This window comes from Phascolarctos cinereus, unplaced genomic scaffold (assembly GCF_003287225.1).
Source record: "Phascolarctos cinereus isolate Bilbo 61053 unplaced genomic scaffold, phaCin_HiC Scaffold_726;HRSCAF=1367, whole genome shotgun sequence".
Lineage (NCBI taxonomy): Eukaryota > Metazoa > Chordata > Mammalia > Diprotodontia > Phascolarctidae > Phascolarctos > Phascolarctos cinereus.
Window position 1 is genome coordinate 381,726,814 of NW_027556098.1, and position 16,575 is coordinate 381,743,388.

The window sequence follows — 16,575 nt, forward strand, 5'->3', positions numbered from 1 at the left end:
TCCAGTGTTTGCTTTTGAAGGGTAAAGGGTCAATCCCATGGGGAGTCTGCCTTCTAAATTCTCTCTTTGGTTTGCAGTTGGGGCCTCAGTGGATCCAGCAGGAGTCACTATGATAGACGCTGTGAAGATTTATGGCAAGACTAAGGAGCAGTTTGGCTGGCCTGATGAACCCCCAGAGGATTTCCCTTCTGCCTCTGTCAGTAATATCTGCCCCCCCAACGTGAACCAGGGCAACGGCACTGGAGAGAGTGACACAGCGGCCCCTGCTGCCTCCAGCGGGACTGTCCTGGAGAGGTACCAACCTTAGGTTTAATTTTGACATAACTGGGTCTCCTCCCTTTCTCCTCCCCACTCCATGCTCCTGTATATCTTCAGAGTGTGCTTTAAAACGTCTATCCAGAACTCAGTGTCTGCCCTTCATTTTCAATGTCCAGTGTCTCCCTGGTGGAATTGAAGATACCCCTGGAGCCCAGTCTACCCCTAAGGCTCCTTTCCCTTCTCGTGATGATACCCTTGAGCTCAGTTCCCTCTGAGCTTTCCTGACTCCTTCCTTTCTTAACCCATTTGGATCAGCGGCATAGAACAGAAAGTTAAGTCTCAGGCCAGCTTGCCATTTGGGGAGCCAGTCTTGCAGATGCTGCTGGCAGGTCCTCCTGGACTTTCTGGTCTTACCATCCTCTGGTCTCTTTCTGCAATAGCCACTTTTGTGGGAGCAGCCTTACTGGTCTCCCAAAACATGCCTTGTGCTTGGCTTTGTGCAAGGAGGCTTGGCCGGGTATCTTACAATGCGAAATAGTGATTTTCTTATCTCATAAGAGCCGAGAAGAGCTTGGCTTGACAGCATCTTCTCCCTGCCCTCCCCTTCCCCATGTTGATTTATGGTTTCCACTTTTCTCTGAGCTTCACATATTTTCTTTCCTTTTTTTCTTTGCTTCCCCCCAAGTTCTGAAACTGAGTCCCTAACCAAGCTGGATCGGTTAGTATGCCCTCCTTTCCTCTGCACGAGTGAATGTGTGTCTGAGAGCACCATGAGCAGTGATGTGGCTTGGCATTGGCCCCGCTTCTGTTGACAGGGGCTGTTCTGCTTCTTTGCTTTCTGCTTCTTGCATGGCTGCAGGCCTCTCCCCCTGTTGCGACGGGTTGGCCTGAGCAGTTCAGGCGTTCATTTGGTGTCATTGTTGCCTGCTTTGCAGACTGACTCGTAGCTTGCTCTTTCCTACCTTTTCCTTTCTGACCTTTCTTTACCACGTGTTATGGCCAAGGGAAGAAGAATGTTTTATCTGCTTGATCACAGATAAGCAGTCAGAGAGCTTACTTGATCACAGTTGTTTCTTGACTCCTTTCTCCTTCCTTTCCTTGTTCTTTGCTCCATTTCTCTAGCTCTTTTTGCCCTTTTCTCTCATACTACCCCCTTCCACACTTCTCTCTCTCTCTCTCTTTCTGTGCCAGAGCTTCATATGTCAAGATACTGGTTTTTTTCATTATAAAACACTTGTGAGAGTTGGGGCAGAAGGCTCGAGAGTGTTGGCAGTATGTTTCTTTGGGGGAATCTTAAGCTTTGGTAACAGTATTGCTTATCTACCTCTTTCCTTGAGTGTCTGATGGGCAGCTGCACAGCATCTGATTGGCACCTTAGGTATGCCATCACTGGGGTGTTGGCAGTGCCATGCCCATGATAACCCAGTTTCTTCTCTCCTTTTCTGTGAATAGCTTCTACACTCAGGGTTCCCAGGAAATGCTTGTGTGGCCTTTGCTGAAGGTGTTGGGGACACCTAAAAGGACTATGGTCACTGTGTAACTTTTGCTCACTTCAAGAAGTATTCAAGAATAGTCTTTCCTTGGGGGCACCCCATCATTCCTTCATCTCTGTACCCCTGTGCCCTGGGCTCTGGTGTATCCATGTTGTTAAGCCAATTCAGTGATCCTTGCCACAGGCAGCAGAAGAAACAGTTTTATCCTCTTTGAGAGAGAAAAGCCCTGTCTTTGAGCTGCAGATTATGAGCAGGGCCCTAGGTTGATGTGTGAGGGGGAGCCAGGTTTCACTCTGGCCTGTGACACAAAGAAACGATATGCATGGTACCTGTAGCCGGTCTTAATCACGCTCTGATTCTGTCCTTGGCATTCACCAGCTGTCCCCGAGCTACCCACAACTGTAGTCTGCCCAGGCCAAAGCACAAGGGGGAGGCGGGCTGCTTGACTCAAGCTGCTTTTCTCTCTTCCCTCCAGGCTAGTGGGGAGTTCTTTAGAAGCCCTTGAAAGCTGCTTTGCTGTGGGCCCTGTCAGTGAGAAGGCAAGTGACTTCTTCAAAGCCATGGGAGCTTTCTGACAAGGCGTGTGGATCTTCGGGCCTTTCTGGTCTCCTGTTTGAAGAGCTTGGCCTCTGTTTGGCACAGGCCCTTGGAGTTGGTCATGGGGGAGCATCCCTGGGGATGCCTCTGCACCCTTGCATGATAGCCCTGGCTGTGCTGTGGCCTTGCGACAGCCAGGCCCAGCCGCTTGAGGCCTCCAGGGGGGCATGGACTAGTCTAGGGCTTGAGGCCCTGCTGTGGCTGAGTCCTGTGAGTGATGGGCCTCCTGAGGTGGTGAGAGAAGGAAGGGAGGGAGGGAGAACAGGAGCAGGCTCTTTGGATATGCATTGATACTAATTCCTCTGCCCTCCCTTTCTGTGTCCTCCTCTCTGGGACCAGGAAAAGAGCAAGGCTGCAGCTCAGGAGCTGGCTACCATGCTGCTGTCTATGCCAGCACCATCCAGTGTCCAGCAGCAGACAAAGAGCCTCCTTGCCAGCCTTCACACCAGCCGCTCAGCCTATCACAACCACAAGGTAATCACCCAAGAGGCCGCTCAGGGCCTAAGAGCCCAAATGCCCCTGACATTCATCTTTGCTAACTCTTTCTCTTGAGAGATGACTGAGCCTCTGATAGAGTAGAATTTGGTGAGCAGAAACCATAGTTAACAAGACAGAGGGGAAGATGAGTTCTCTGCTGCAGGTGTAAACCTGGGGAGCAGAGATCATACTCTGCTGGAGAAGCTGTAATCCTCAATGGCTTTTCACTTGTGACACCTGCTCCCATTTTGCTCCCTGCAGCAGTTTGCCTGCTACCTGCCCCTTTAAGGATGGAGGGTGGCCTCGTTGCTGCGACCTCCCCAGTCCTCTCATAGGCTCCAGCCCCAGTCCCTTGCTTTTTTGGCCAGTCCCGTGTGAGCCTGCTGTTTTAACAGGACCAGGCCTTGTTGAGTAAAGCCGTGCAGTGCCTCAACTCCTCCAGCAGAGACGGGAAGGAGCTGGACCCGGAGGTGTTCCAGCGGCTCGTGATCACCGCTCGCTCTATTGCCATCATGCGCCCCAACAACCTGGTCCATTTCACCGAGTCCAAGGTGTCCCCAGTGGAAGCAGGTGAATGGAACCTTGGGTGGCTGCGCCTTCCTAAACCACTCGTCCTCCTGACTGTCCTGTGAAAACACTGAAACAAGCAGGACAGGAGAAATGAGGGAGTGATTCAGAATATCTTGGTGTCTCCTTATTCCTGGAAGAAAGGATGATGGCTGAGTATCTTGCAGGAGCTGTCTACCTGTTCTCCTTGATTGCAGTGTCAGCCCTCTCTAATCTATCATACGTTCTGCTGGAAAGTGATCATCTTATTGTGCTCTACTGATAATATCACTCCTGCTTCAAGACCTTCAGGGTCTACTCCTGGTGGACCAGGTGGTACAGACTCCTTAGTTTGGCATGCGAGCCTTTATGCCTGCCTTTGCGCCTTGTTTCATACTCCTCTTCCTTTGTTCTACAGCCCTCATAAGCAGTGCTGCTTGGCATTCCCCAGCCTCATCCTGCCTTTTCTCTCTTCTGCTCCTGCCTGGGATGAAATCCTCCTTTTCCCATCACCACCGTCTTCCCTTGGTCTCCACTTTTTAGCACCTTAGTCATCCAGGAATGCCTAATTATGATGCCATCGTAGAAGACCTGAGGCTGACCTTGAAGGCCTCTAGTGAGGGGGAGCTCACTGGTTCCCAAGGTAGACTTTTCTTCTTTCAGATAGGGTTAATGGTTGGGAAGTTTTGTCTTATATCAAACCTCAGTTTACCTCTTTGAAAATGTTCACCTATTGCTCCTCGTTCTGCTATCTGGAACTAAGCAGGACGGGTTGAGTCCTTACTCCATAGAACAGTTTTTCGGAGTACTTGAAGCTTGCTGTCACCTTTAAGTCTTTTCATATCTAAGCTAGGCACCTCCAGTGCCTTCACTTGATCCCCGTTTGGCATCATCTGGAATCCCTTCACCATCTCAGTGGTCTGCTGTCTGTCTATCACTGCTTTCCAGATGACTAGTATCTTCCTTAAAATAGAGTTTGCAGAACTGAGCACAGTACTCTGGAGGCAGTCTGATCTTGGGGCAGCCCAGTGACACGGCCTGGAGGCCAAGGAGACCTAAGTTCAGTTCAGGCTTCAGACACTAGTTGTGTGTGACCCTGGGCAAGTCACTTAACCTCTCTTTGCCCTTAGTTATCTGTAAAATGAAGATAATAATAGCACCCACCTCCCAGGCTGTTGTGAGGATCAAATGTGATAATATTTGTAAAGAGCTCTTAGCCAGTACCTAGCAACATAATAAGTGTTATTTCAATGTTAGTTGTTGTTGTTGTTGTTATCTTACTCAGCTAGAATGGATTTCTCCTTCCATTTGACTCTCGGAGCACTTTATACTTATTCATTCCTTTGCTATTTTGTATTTTGTATTATTGCCTTTTGCAAGCATGCTCCATATCCTCTATTGTAGACTACGTAAGAGGAACTTATTTATCTTTCTGTCTGTCCATTTGAAATGACTAGAATCTTCCTTTAAGAAGCACTCAGAAGTTCCAGAGAAGGTGATAATCCTTCGTTGAATACCACTTGCAGGTCCTTGATTCAATGACTTCCTCTTTGCCTATTCATCCTTTCAGTATTCCCACTGGTTTTTGGTTGACTAGGCCATTATCAGGCACTTTGAGAAGAATTGAAGTCTGTTCTGTGGAGCTGTCCACTTTCCAGTATTTTTATCTTGTGGATACTGCTGTAGGGGCCACTTCTATAACATATGTATTCCACAGAATCCCTTCTGATTGTCTCTTGTGTTTGGCATCAGTAGTATCAGAAATAATGTGATTTCTGGACAGAACCTATGGTTTGTGAGATATCACTTCCCTTACCCTCTAGAGTTCAAGTCTCTTAACCTTTGGGGTATAACTCCAAGCCACCCTTAGGTTCTGATTGTGTTAGGGCCCTTAAAGTAATGTTTGTCTTTGTGCTCTTCAGCTGTCATTTCATAAATTTAGTGTCCAGTTTTGGTTCTGACTCGCTAACTCTTAGTCCTGTAGATCCCCCATGCCAGTGCTCTTAAGTTACCCTCAAAAGGTTATTTGTTGATTTCTTTAAAGTCATCCCTTGTTCAAATTATTCCTTTATCCATCATCTTTTCATCCCTTTTCCTCACTATTTGTAGCCCTGGGATTTGTTCTAGAAAAACTCAGACACAGATGGCAAAGTGGAAAGGCCCCAGACCTCTCCCATTTCTTTAATGCCAGTGATAAAATTGTTCTCGAATGTGCCTTCCCTAGTCTTGTTTGTTTCCTTGTATATTCCTATTAGTGTCTTGAGACAGCTCTCCTTTTGACTGGGGCCTTCCTTGAAACTCTCTACACAGGCAGACATCCATGGCTTGAGTTAACCTTAATGAAAATTAAATTTCCCCCCAACTTAGCACCATTAATAATTTTCTTTTTGCTGCTTAGAAGGAGTGGATGAGGGGAAAGAGCCCCAGAAACATACAGAAGGGGATGGCTGTACTTTCATCACCCAGCTCATCAACCATTTCTGGAAACTGCATGCATCTAAACCAAAGAATGCCTTTTTGGCACCTGCCTGCTTACCAGGTATGTCATTGAAATAGCGGCATGCTGTTTTGTCTGGTTTTTTTTTTTATTTGTTTTGGTTTTTGTTTTCAGAGAATGGTCAGTCAACAATCAGAACGAGTTTATTAAGCATTTACTGTGTAACAGGAATTGGGCTGAGAGGCAGGAAAAGAGCTCCTAGGGGGTAGGAATGGTCAGGGATAGGTGCCGAGATACCCAGGCAAAGCAGCCACTACCCACTGACTTTGTTTTGGTGAGTGTAGCATTGTGAGTCCGTGAAATGTTTAGTGCTTTGTCCTTTGAGGATCATTAAAGAGAGAAGGGCGGGGGAGAAGAGAGATGATATTTTAGGTGCTTGCTGTGATAATGACCCACAATCTCATTGTCTTCAGTGCTTGCTTCATCTGCCTTTTCTCTGAGAATAACCTTCTAGCCAAGAAACAGGAATTTAGCCATTCTAAATGGCGAGAGTTTTCTTTCAATCTTACACAGTCTTGCATTTTCTAATTATTTTTCCTGTTTTTAGGTTTGACTCATGTTGAAGCCACTGTCAATGCATTGGTGGACATCATCCATGGCTACTGTGCTTGTGAACTAGACTGTATCAACACAGCCTCCAAGATCTATATGCAGATGCTTCTATGCCCCGTATGTAGCAATATACTTTCTGACTGTCCTGTACCAATCTCACAGGGGATGATGCTGAGTATCTGAATAGAGAATCTTTAAAAAAAAAATGTCTGTCAGATTGGGAACATTTGGGGAGGCCTCTTGCTGCCAGAACTTGTTTCCTGTCATATTTTTGTACCCACTGGATTCTTGGGAAAGTGACTAATGAGGTAGTATGGTGTGGAGGGCTGAGCACTGGATTTGGAGTCAGGACCTTGGTTTGAATTCTAGCTCTTATTAGCTTATTTCTTTTGGCTCTTTTATTAACTCTTTTTTACATTAGTCAAGCCATTTAACTTCTCTGAGCCTCAGCTTCTTCATCTGTAAAATGAGTGAATTGAACTTGGTCCCTGTAGCCTTTTCTAGCTGTTAAGTGTATGATCTTTGAAATGGAGAGAATGGGAGTCAACCGTGTGTGTGTGTGTGTGTGTGTGTGTGTGGCATTTGGGGTTAAGTGACTTGCCCAGAGTCACACAGATAGTGAGTGTTGTGTCTGAGGCCAGATTTGAACTCAGGTCCTCCTGATTTCAGGGTTGGTGCTCTAACCATTGTGCCACCTAGCTGCCCCGAGTCAACATTTTGAATAGCAACTGAATGTACTTCTGTAAGGCTTGTGTTTTATTTCCAAATGCCGTCACTTTAAGAAAATATAAGAGTTAGAAGCACCAGTTATTATAGCATAGAATTAAAGTCATCGCTGAGAAGCAATTCATTTTTTTATGTTTGATTCAAAAAATCACAGGAAATACCTTGCCTTTCTACATATCGGCTAACAGGCTGGTGTTTTATATGGATGACTAATCCATCTGTTACTGTAGTGGACATATATTATGTTAGGGGTCAGGCTTGAAAGGCTGGTCTCAAGGTTAGGCAGAAAGAGTTTTGATGAGTACCTTGAAACCCAGATGTGATTATTTATATTTCAGGATCCTGCTGTGAGCTTCTCCTGTAAACAGGCTCTGATCCGAGTGTTAAGGCCCAGGAACAAGCGGAGACATGTGACGCTGCCCTCCTCCCCTCGGAGCAACACGCCCATGGGTAATGCAGGGCTGGCTGTCCATTTGGCATGTGGTGCTCTTATGTGCTCAAGGGCTGTCCAAGTGGATGATCAGTCTCCTCTCTGGGGTTTAAAGTTAAGCTTCTGTCTTCAGGTGTACTGTTATTACTCTACTTCTGGTCTTCTGACCATAGACTGAGATTCATTTCCCTGAAAGACAAACTAGAGCTTAGTGATGTTCTGTTTGCTGTTTTGCCCAAAGTTACCTCGGATTAGATGGGAAATGCCTACCATCTTCATCTCAGGCTACACTGGTTAGGTGTAGAACTCAGAGTTCCAAATAAGGTCCAATGCTTTGAGGCTCCTAGTGCTGGATTGCTGCTGTCCAGAGGGTGTTAATAGTCCATGATGTAACCTGCTATAGCTGGAGGAAGGGAGAAGCCAGGAGCCTTGCGGTGACCTAGATTTGTCTACCCCAGGAGACAAGGATGATGATGATGATGATGATGCTGATGAGAAGATGCAGTCCTCAGGGATTCCAGAGAGTGGACACATCCGCCAGGAGAGCCAAGAGCAGAACGAGGTGGACCATGGAGACTTTGAGATGGTGGTGAGTCTTAGCCTTTGGGGAAGAGAGCACGGGTCTGGGAAGCAGCGCTTTCACTTCCCTGAGGTGTTCAGCACGGGCACTTAGCAGGCTTTCTCCCTACAGTCTGAGTCCATGGTGCTGGAGACAGCTGAGAATGTCAACAATGGCAACCCTTCCCCCCTGGAGGCTCTCCTGGCTGGTGCAGAGGGTTTCCCTCCCATGCTGGACATCCCACCTGATGCAGATGATGAGACTATGGTGGAGCTGGCCATTGCCTTGAGCCTGCAACAGGACCAGCAAGGTAGAAGGCTTTCCTGGCAATTGCTGTGGCCCTGCAGGAATGGCCTTTGGTAGTGAATGATTTTCATTTGACTTATTAGCCTATGCCCAGATTTGGGAGATGAGGTTGATCTGGGTAACCGCTGCTCGGAGACACAGGTGGAGAGTGACAGAGGGGTCGCCTTCAGTGGATTTCATCTTAAGTTTTTCTCAGGCTTATCTCTTTGGTTATTTCTTTCCGAATCAGTTTGGCTTCTCTGGCCTGTGTCCTTGTTTGAACAGATGGATGCTTCCCACCATCACCCATCACCCAAGCCTGGTGGGGAGCCGGCAGTGGCTGTTTAAAGACCTCCTGCTGGCCAGGAAGGAGCCACGCACTGGTGTTAGAGGCTCTCAGGAACAGCAGGTGGCCTGAGCAGTGTTGTGGTTAAGGGGTTGGAGGGGGTGTGATGCTCACTCTCCACTTGTTTCCCAGGCAGCAGCAGCAGTGCCCTGGGCCTGCAGAGCCTGGGACTGTCCGGCCAGGCACCCAGCTCTTCCTCCCTGGACGCAGGAACCCTTTCTGACACCACAGCATCAGGTAACTGTCCGCGGCAAGGAGCGAGGCTCAGGGCCCCAGGACCCTGAGGCCTCCCTGCCTGCGCTGCGCAAGTGTGATGGGCAGCTGCTTTGACAGGCCGTCTCGGGCTCACGGCTTCGGCTTTGGCTGGAGGCCATGTGTGTCAGAGGCGTCTTGATAAATACTGCTTGGCAGCAGCGCATGTCTGTCTTCTCTGTCCCTTCCCTGCTGCAGTCTGACTCCACCTGGTGCCACAAGGGACGGCCTAGAGAAGGCCCGGTGGCTGGCGAAGTCTGGCCTCTGTGGAGCCATATGGTCTCCATTGGAGGGCTTTGTAGCATTTGGAGCCAGAGATACAGACCCCATCTTTCATTTTTTCCTCACCAATTTTAGGTAAAACTGAAGTGGCAAGAAGCGAGAGTGTGCTTCAGGTGAAATCCGTGTGACTTTTGGATCAGTTTGACCAACTCTCAGTTACCTTTGGGCTCAGACTGAGGGATAGCATGGACTTGAAAATTCACAGATAATCCCTAAACCTCATTGTAGTCTTAAGTTCAACTTCTTTGCAACAAAACTTTTACCAGGCCTGGTAAAAAGAAATGTTTGACCAGCGTGAATTTCATCAGTTTTCCACTTCCCTCACTTGTGTCCTTGTGAGGGTATAAATGGGTGAAGAATTAGACCCAAATTGAGGCCAGTGAGAGGAAAAAGGGTTTGCACTAGAGACCCTGAATAGTGGGCTTAGTGAAAACCCAGTCCTTTCATAGGCTGGGAGTTAACTCCAATATATTTTTACACCGTGGCTCCCTGTTTTCTGTCTCTTTTCTTTCGGAAATCTTACCTTGAGAAGATGAGCAAAGAAGAAGCCAATCCAACCTGCTCTTTCCTCTTTCCCCCACAACTACCATCACGTAGCTTCTCTTAGGCTTGTTGGATGACTGCCCCCAGGGGGGTAGAGTTTGAGATGGATGTTGTCTTTGGTGCACTGTGGCTTACTGAACCGTGCTCTGTGTGGCTTTCCTGGCTGGTCCTTCTTGGTGTGTTGCATCCAGCATTTTCCTCCTGTCTCAGTTGAGCCCTGATCCTGGATGCTGTGGCTGTCTTTGGGGAATTTCCTTGCTTCATTATTATCATCTGATAAGGCTAATTAGAAATTCTGAAACTTCTCACTGAACTCTCCCCATGCCATATGATTTTTTAAAAAAGAGAGAGAGAAATGGGCTGGTTTGTGAAAGCTTGTGATGTATGGTTGATGAGTAAACATTATGGGCTTTTCATAAGGGAGGCATCTTTGAGAGATTAAAATAGAGATAAATGCCCTTTATAATTTAGAGTCCCTTGCTTTGGATGATCATGACCAGTCGCTGGGTGTCAGGAACACCCAGACACTAATGACCATGGTGTATTTTATTTGGGAAAAATTTGTTGAATGTCGGTCATACTCAACTTGTAGCATAATGTAGTGGCTAAGGAAATACCTGGGCTGGGTTTTTACTTCTGTCTAAGTAGCAGTGAGCTGTGTATGATGTTCGTTCCTCTTGGAGATTAACCAGCAAAGCCATCTCTTGGACAACAGGATGTGAACTGCATTGTGTTCCTTGCACTGTGTGGTTTGATGCTGTCGCACCAAAGCAGTGTTTTTACCTGTAACAGCTCTTGTTACTCTCTTAGCTCCAGCATCAGATGACGAAGGCAGCACAGCCGCAACTGATGGCTCCACCCTTCGGACTTCTCCTGCCGATCATGGCGGTAGTGTGGGCTCTGAGAGTGGAGGGAGCGCCGTGGACTCAGTGGCTGGAGAGCACAGTGGTAATGTCTCATGAGAGCCTGACCTCCCTGTGGAGAGGGTAGAGACAAAGGCAGAAATTACCACCTGGATGCTAGGCCTAGATTGCAGCAAGTAGACGGAGCTTAACTCAAGTGGTTTATGCTCTTTGTTGAGATGCATTTGAAGCCATAGGCTTTTTTTCTTAATAAATTTTTACTTATATCTTTTTACATCCCCTACATTTCCCACTGTATCCCTGTCTTCACCCCCTAACCCAGAGCCATTCCTTATAATAAAGAATTTTAAAAGAGGAAGAAAAAAGAAGTCCAACAAATCTAACTGATGTATTAAAAAAAGGTTGATGTTTCATGGTCCCTACCTCTTTGCAGAAGCCAGGGGAGGTAGCTTCCCAGATCTCTTCTTTGGGACCAAGTTTGAATCTAGAGGTTTAAGCTTGGATTGGTGTCTTGAGCCTAAACGGATAAATACTGAGAAAGATACATAACTCTTGTTTGATTATCAGGGCTAGTGGAGGGGAACCATTGGGGTTCAAATAATCCCAAGTAGTGGTTAATCTAAAAAAAATTTTTTTTACATTTGGCTTTGGAGCCTTTTTCTGTGTTTGAGTTCCTTCCCTAGCTTATTAAAATCAGGTTGCATTCCCAAAATGTATAGCAGTTTGTTAAAGGACTGTGAGGGGTGGGAGAGGGGGTGTCTGATCTCAAAGCAGCTGAAAGTGAGCCTGCCTTCAAAAAATTCTCTTAAAGCATTTTCTCTGGAGCTCTCCTTTAATCTCAGGTTATCTTGTAGCACATACTATTTGTGTGTAGGTTTTATTCTCTGCCCATCCCAACCCCTCTGTTAGATTGTAAACTCCTTGAGGGCAGAGACTGTGTCATTCTTCATTTGGTGTCTAGCACTAAGCTTGATAGGCAGTTAGGTTGATTGTATTAGGTTGAATAGGGGTGAGAGCCTGTGATAAAAAAATTCTGTGTGAAAAACTTCAGGTCAGCTCTAGTTTATTTCCAGGATCTCTCACCAGTATAAATTTCCTCTGGGGTGTGCTGGCAGACCTTAGGTCAGAGACTTTGGCTAGGATTGTCCAGTACTCCAGTGGAGGTCTGTCCAGGGATGCACATTGTAATTCCTCTGTGCCTTCTCAATAGAGCCCAGATGAAGCCAGGCTCACAAGCTCCAGCTCTCAGGAGGCTATTCAGTTTCACATGAAGAAAAATCATTGGAAGGCCACAGACTCTACCCATAATCCTGGCTGGCCCCTTGGGGAAGAGGGTGGAGAAGGGAGAAAGTGTTGCTTATCTTTGGGGCTGATGGTGTTTTCTGATTCTTTTCTTCAGTGTCAGGACGGAGCAGTGCCTATGGTGACACCACAGCAGAGGGGCACCCAGCCGGGCCGGGCAGTGTCAGCTCCAGTACTGGAGCCATCAGCACCACCACAGGCCAGCAGGAAGGAGATGGCTCGGAGGGAGAGGGAGAAGGGGAAGCTGAAGGAGACATCAACACCAGTAACAGGTCAGGACCTAGAAGGTACAATTGGAAAAATGCTTCTTACCTGGGCAGGTGAGGACTGGGGCTAAAAGAGGAGGGCTGGATTTTACTTTGGCACTCTTAACATAACAAGCTTAGAAAACTGATTTCAAAAGGTATTTTATTTCCCTACCTCCAGCTAAGTTTGCACCTAATGGAAAGCATGGGTGTGTCTTTAGTTTCACATTTGTCTTAATAATCCCACTGTAGTTGTCAAAAAGTCTGTGTTTCTTCACTCAAGTTTTTCTTGCCTTGTCACTATCCATAAATTGGTATTAAGTACTGAATACTTAGGCTGGCCTGCTTTGCCTCGTCCTTACTGTGGTCAGCCATGACAGTAATGATTCTTTTGACCTGAGAAAGCCTCTGGGCTTTTTGGGTCTTCATTTGGCCATCCTGAATGGAATCCACCAGGATCTTTCTTGATCAGTGGTCTTTTGTTTGCCCTTAATTCAGAAGGAGAGACCTCTGTTTTCTAGGTTGTGATGAATATCCCATGTCTGATTTTTTTTTTAAAGACTGCACATGGTCCGCCTGATGCTGTTGGAGAGGCTACTGCAGACCTTGCCCCAGCTGCGCAATGTAGGTGGTGTCCGGGCCATCCCATATATGCAGGTACCTGTCAGGTCATCCTGGAGCTGATTACACTGTGTGTGGGTAGGCCACAATCACGCACCTTTCCTTTCTCTTGCTACATGATCCCTGGATCTAGCTTGGCGTCAGGATTATAGAATATTGGAACTGGAGAGGATTATAGAGATTGTCTAGATTAACTCCCTCATTTATAATACGTGAGGAAACTACCACCCAGAAAAGTGAAATAAATTACCTAGGGTCATATGAGTGGTTAGCAAAAGAGGGTTGAAGAAGATCAGGCTCTTATCTTATGGCCAGAGCCCTAGTTCGTACCCCAGCCCCTTTCTTCTCATCTGTAGTAGAGGTGTCCTGTCTGAAGAACAGGTCTGAGCACGCCATCCCTGTACTTAATAAACTCCAGTGGCTCTCTAGAATTCCCCCATCCTTCTTGCGCATTACTCCCCTCTACACATTCTGCAATCTCCTGCTCCTCACACTTGGCCCTATTTGTTTCCTCTCCATACTGGCAGTCGCTGGAATGCTGTCCCTCCTCACTGCCGCCTTTTAGAACCCGGTGCTTTTTTTCAGGGCTCAGCTCAAGCATCACCTTCCAGTTGGGTGTCAGACTCAATGTGCAGCCTCAGGCATATGTTTCTATTTGAGTGTGATACCACTGTTTGACACATGCCTTCCCTGGTCACTTACTTCTACCCTACCCCTGCTCTTGGTGCCTTACTTCCCAAAATTACTTAGTGTTTATATGTATGTACTTTACAGCCTTATGCACCCATCTCCCCCAGTGGATTGTAAGCTGCTGGAGGACAAGGACTGTTTGGTTTTTGTCTTTGTATCCCTAGCACCTAGCACAGTCCTTGGCATATTAGACACTTAATAAATGTTTCTTGATTAATTGATTGATTGATTGATTGACCCTTTGTATGGTGATCTTCTCTCCATAACATAATAATAATGATGATGGTGATGATCTTAAGAGGTGACAGTTTATAGTGCTTTAAGGTTTACGAAGTACTTTATAACTATTATCTCATTTGATCCTCATTTGATCCTGTGAAGTAGGTACTATGGGTATTATTATCCCCCTTTTTACAGATGAGGAAACTGAGGCTCAGAGGTGTTAAGTGACTTGCCCATGGTTACATAGCTAGTAAGTGTCAGGGGTGGGATTCCAACCCAGATCTTTCCTGATTCCAAGTCCAGCATTCTTTCCATTATGCCACGTAGCCTCTTATTCCATTATGGCCTGATAGTTCTAATTGTGCTCTGTTCCTGCTGGGAGATTAATTCCCTTGGTCTCCTCTCTCAGAGCTGAAGCCTCAGCCCCTCGACTTACTCATCTGTATCAAATGGGGGTAATAATCCCTACTCCCCCGTCCCAGCCCATTTTGTAGGGGAGCTGTGTGGATCAATGAAATGTAGTTCTTATCAGTAGAGAAAATTAGGAAAATTAGGACTAACCTTGCCCTTTGACATACCCTGTATTCAGAGCCTTTATTCTGTGAGAACCCAGGTTTTATCCTTTGGCACTTTGCTGCTTTCTAGGTCATTCTGATGCTCACAACCGACCTAGATGGAGAAGACGAGAAGGATAAGGGTGCTCTGGACAACTTGCTGTCTCAGCTTATTGCAGAATTGGGCATGGACAAGAAGGTGAATCCTGAGAGTCAGCCAGACAGTCTGGAGGGCAACTGGAATCTCTCTGTTCCTCGGGCCTCTGTCTTGGGACTGAAGGATTGACAGAGATTCTACTTCATCCTACTTCATCCTGTCATTTCTTATGTCAGAGCAGTTCCTGTAGGGCCTGCTCATTGAATTCCTCAGTGCATTACTCATTTCATGTGGCGTCTTAGCTATCTTGAGCTCTACTGCTGTATCTAGATGCTGTGTTTCCCATTAACACATGGGGCATGTTCTACCCTGAGTCATCGACACCCGAGACCCTTTAGTTGGGATGTGCTTAGCGTAGTCTCACCTTAGGAGTTTAATGCTAGATTTCAGGGTTTTCCCATGCAACTGGTGGTATTCTCCTTGCAGGATGTTTCTAGGAAGAATGAACGCTGTGCCCTGAATGAGGTCCACCTGGTGGTGATGAGGTTGTTGAGTGTCTTCATGTCCAGGACCAAGTCAGGGTCGAAGTCCTCCATCTGTGAGGTAAGCTTGGCCTTGGGCTGCTTGAGCATAGGCTGGATGGGCTGACACGTGTCATTGCCTGGAGTAGTCATCAGGAAAATATTTCAGAAGCACCAGCTTCTGGCTCTTGGTCCTTTCAGCCCTTACCTCTGTATGAAGAGAGGTGAGGGCTTCATCTTTCTTAAGGAACCCTTCCAGAAAGGTTAAAGGGTATTGGCAGGTCCATTTTGAGGAAGCAAAGGACTATTTTGCCCAGTCTGTAACGGCTAAGCAGATTCTCTTGCTGTTTGTTGTTATAAGTTCAGCAGTAGAGCAGAGACAAAGTCACGTGTGTAGGCTCTGTGTGTGTGTGTGTGTGTGTGTGTGTGTGTGTGTGTGTGTGTGTATAGTGGAAAGGAGATTAACACAAAGCTGAGAGGTTAGAAATTGAGGCTGAACTGCGTCCAATTTTAATGAGCTTATGAGCTGTGGGGTTTGTTAGGATTTGCAAGACTCTCCTAATGGTTTTATTTACAGTAGCTTTTTCTTTCCCTCTTGTCATTCATTTGAGCTTCTCATCTTAGCCTTCTCCAGAAGCTGTTCCAGTTGCAGGACCCCCTGGGAAAGGTGGGGCTATTGAGCAGTGGGGCACTGGGGCCTGCTCACTCCTCTCTTGAAAGGGATACCTCTCCCTAGTTCCGTGGGAAGAAGAAGAGCCCACCTACCTCAGTGGAGAAAGAGTCCTGAACTGTGTAGTCCACAACCCCCTGGCTTGTGGCATATGTGTGTAGGAAAGTTCAAACTTAAAGAAAAGATATTTCTTCATCACACGGTTAATCAGAAGAGTTCTGAAAAACGTCTGTGCTATTGGGGAAACCCCTGCCCCTTTTTGCCATTGCCCTTGACCCCTTTTGCCCCGTAGCTCAGCAGATGCTGGTCCCCTCCTTGCTTCACAGGTAGCCTCCCAGGGTATGTGTAACCCTTCTCTGCTTTCCCTTCAGTCGTCATCCCTCATCTCCAGTGCCACGGCAGCAGCGCTGCTGAGCTCTGGGGCTGTGGATTACTGCCTGCACGTGCTCAAGTCTCTGCTGGACTACTGGAAGAGCCAGCAGAATGATGAGGAACCTGTGGCTGCCAGCCAGCTGCTGAAACCCCACACCACCTCCTCCCCACCTGACATGAGCCCATTCTTCCTCCGTCAGTATGTGAAGGTAAAGGACACTTCCCCCCCACCCCATCTCCTCTCATCTCTGTTCATCTGCCCAGCCTTCATTCCTGAGCACATCGACCTAGAGCAGCTCCTTCCTCTACTGCAGGCCTGTGTGTCCTCACCTGTGAAAAGAAGAGCATTTCATCTCGCTTGTAGACATATTGGTGGTCAGAGAAAGAATGTTCTTAGGATTTTGGAGTGAAAAGTACCTCCAGAAGATTATTTCGTACACTTCTCTCATTTTACAGATGAGGAATGAGGCCCAGAGAAAGAAAGATCACACAGGTAGTCACAGCAGAGCTGGGATTTAAACACAAGTCTTCTGACTCCAAATCCAATGCTCTTTGTAAGGTCACTTAAAACTCTT

At 47.0% G+C, this 16,575-nt stretch overlaps 1 protein-coding gene across 1 annotated transcript in view; it reads left to right on the forward strand.

Moving 5' to 3' along the window:
• Window positions 1-16,575, forward strand: part of UBR4 (ubiquitin protein ligase E3 component n-recognin 4) — a 148,544-nt gene that overhangs the window by 62,616 nt on the left and 69,353 nt on the right. Inside the window, 16 exon segments of the mRNA XM_078145648.1 lie at window positions 78-294; window positions 2,227-2,290; window positions 2,688-2,822; window positions 3,221-3,395; window positions 5,770-5,910; window positions 6,416-6,537; window positions 7,485-7,596; window positions 8,035-8,165; window positions 8,268-8,445; window positions 8,899-9,003; window positions 10,654-10,791; window positions 12,106-12,280; window positions 12,814-12,910; window positions 14,432-14,539; window positions 14,924-15,040; window positions 16,000-16,209. Of these exon segments, the coding sequence (XP_078001774.1) occupies window positions 78-294; window positions 2,227-2,290; window positions 2,688-2,822; window positions 3,221-3,395; window positions 5,770-5,910; window positions 6,416-6,537; window positions 7,485-7,596; window positions 8,035-8,165; window positions 8,268-8,445; window positions 8,899-9,003; window positions 10,654-10,791; window positions 12,106-12,280; window positions 12,814-12,910; window positions 14,432-14,539; window positions 14,924-15,040; window positions 16,000-16,209 (2,225 nt within the window).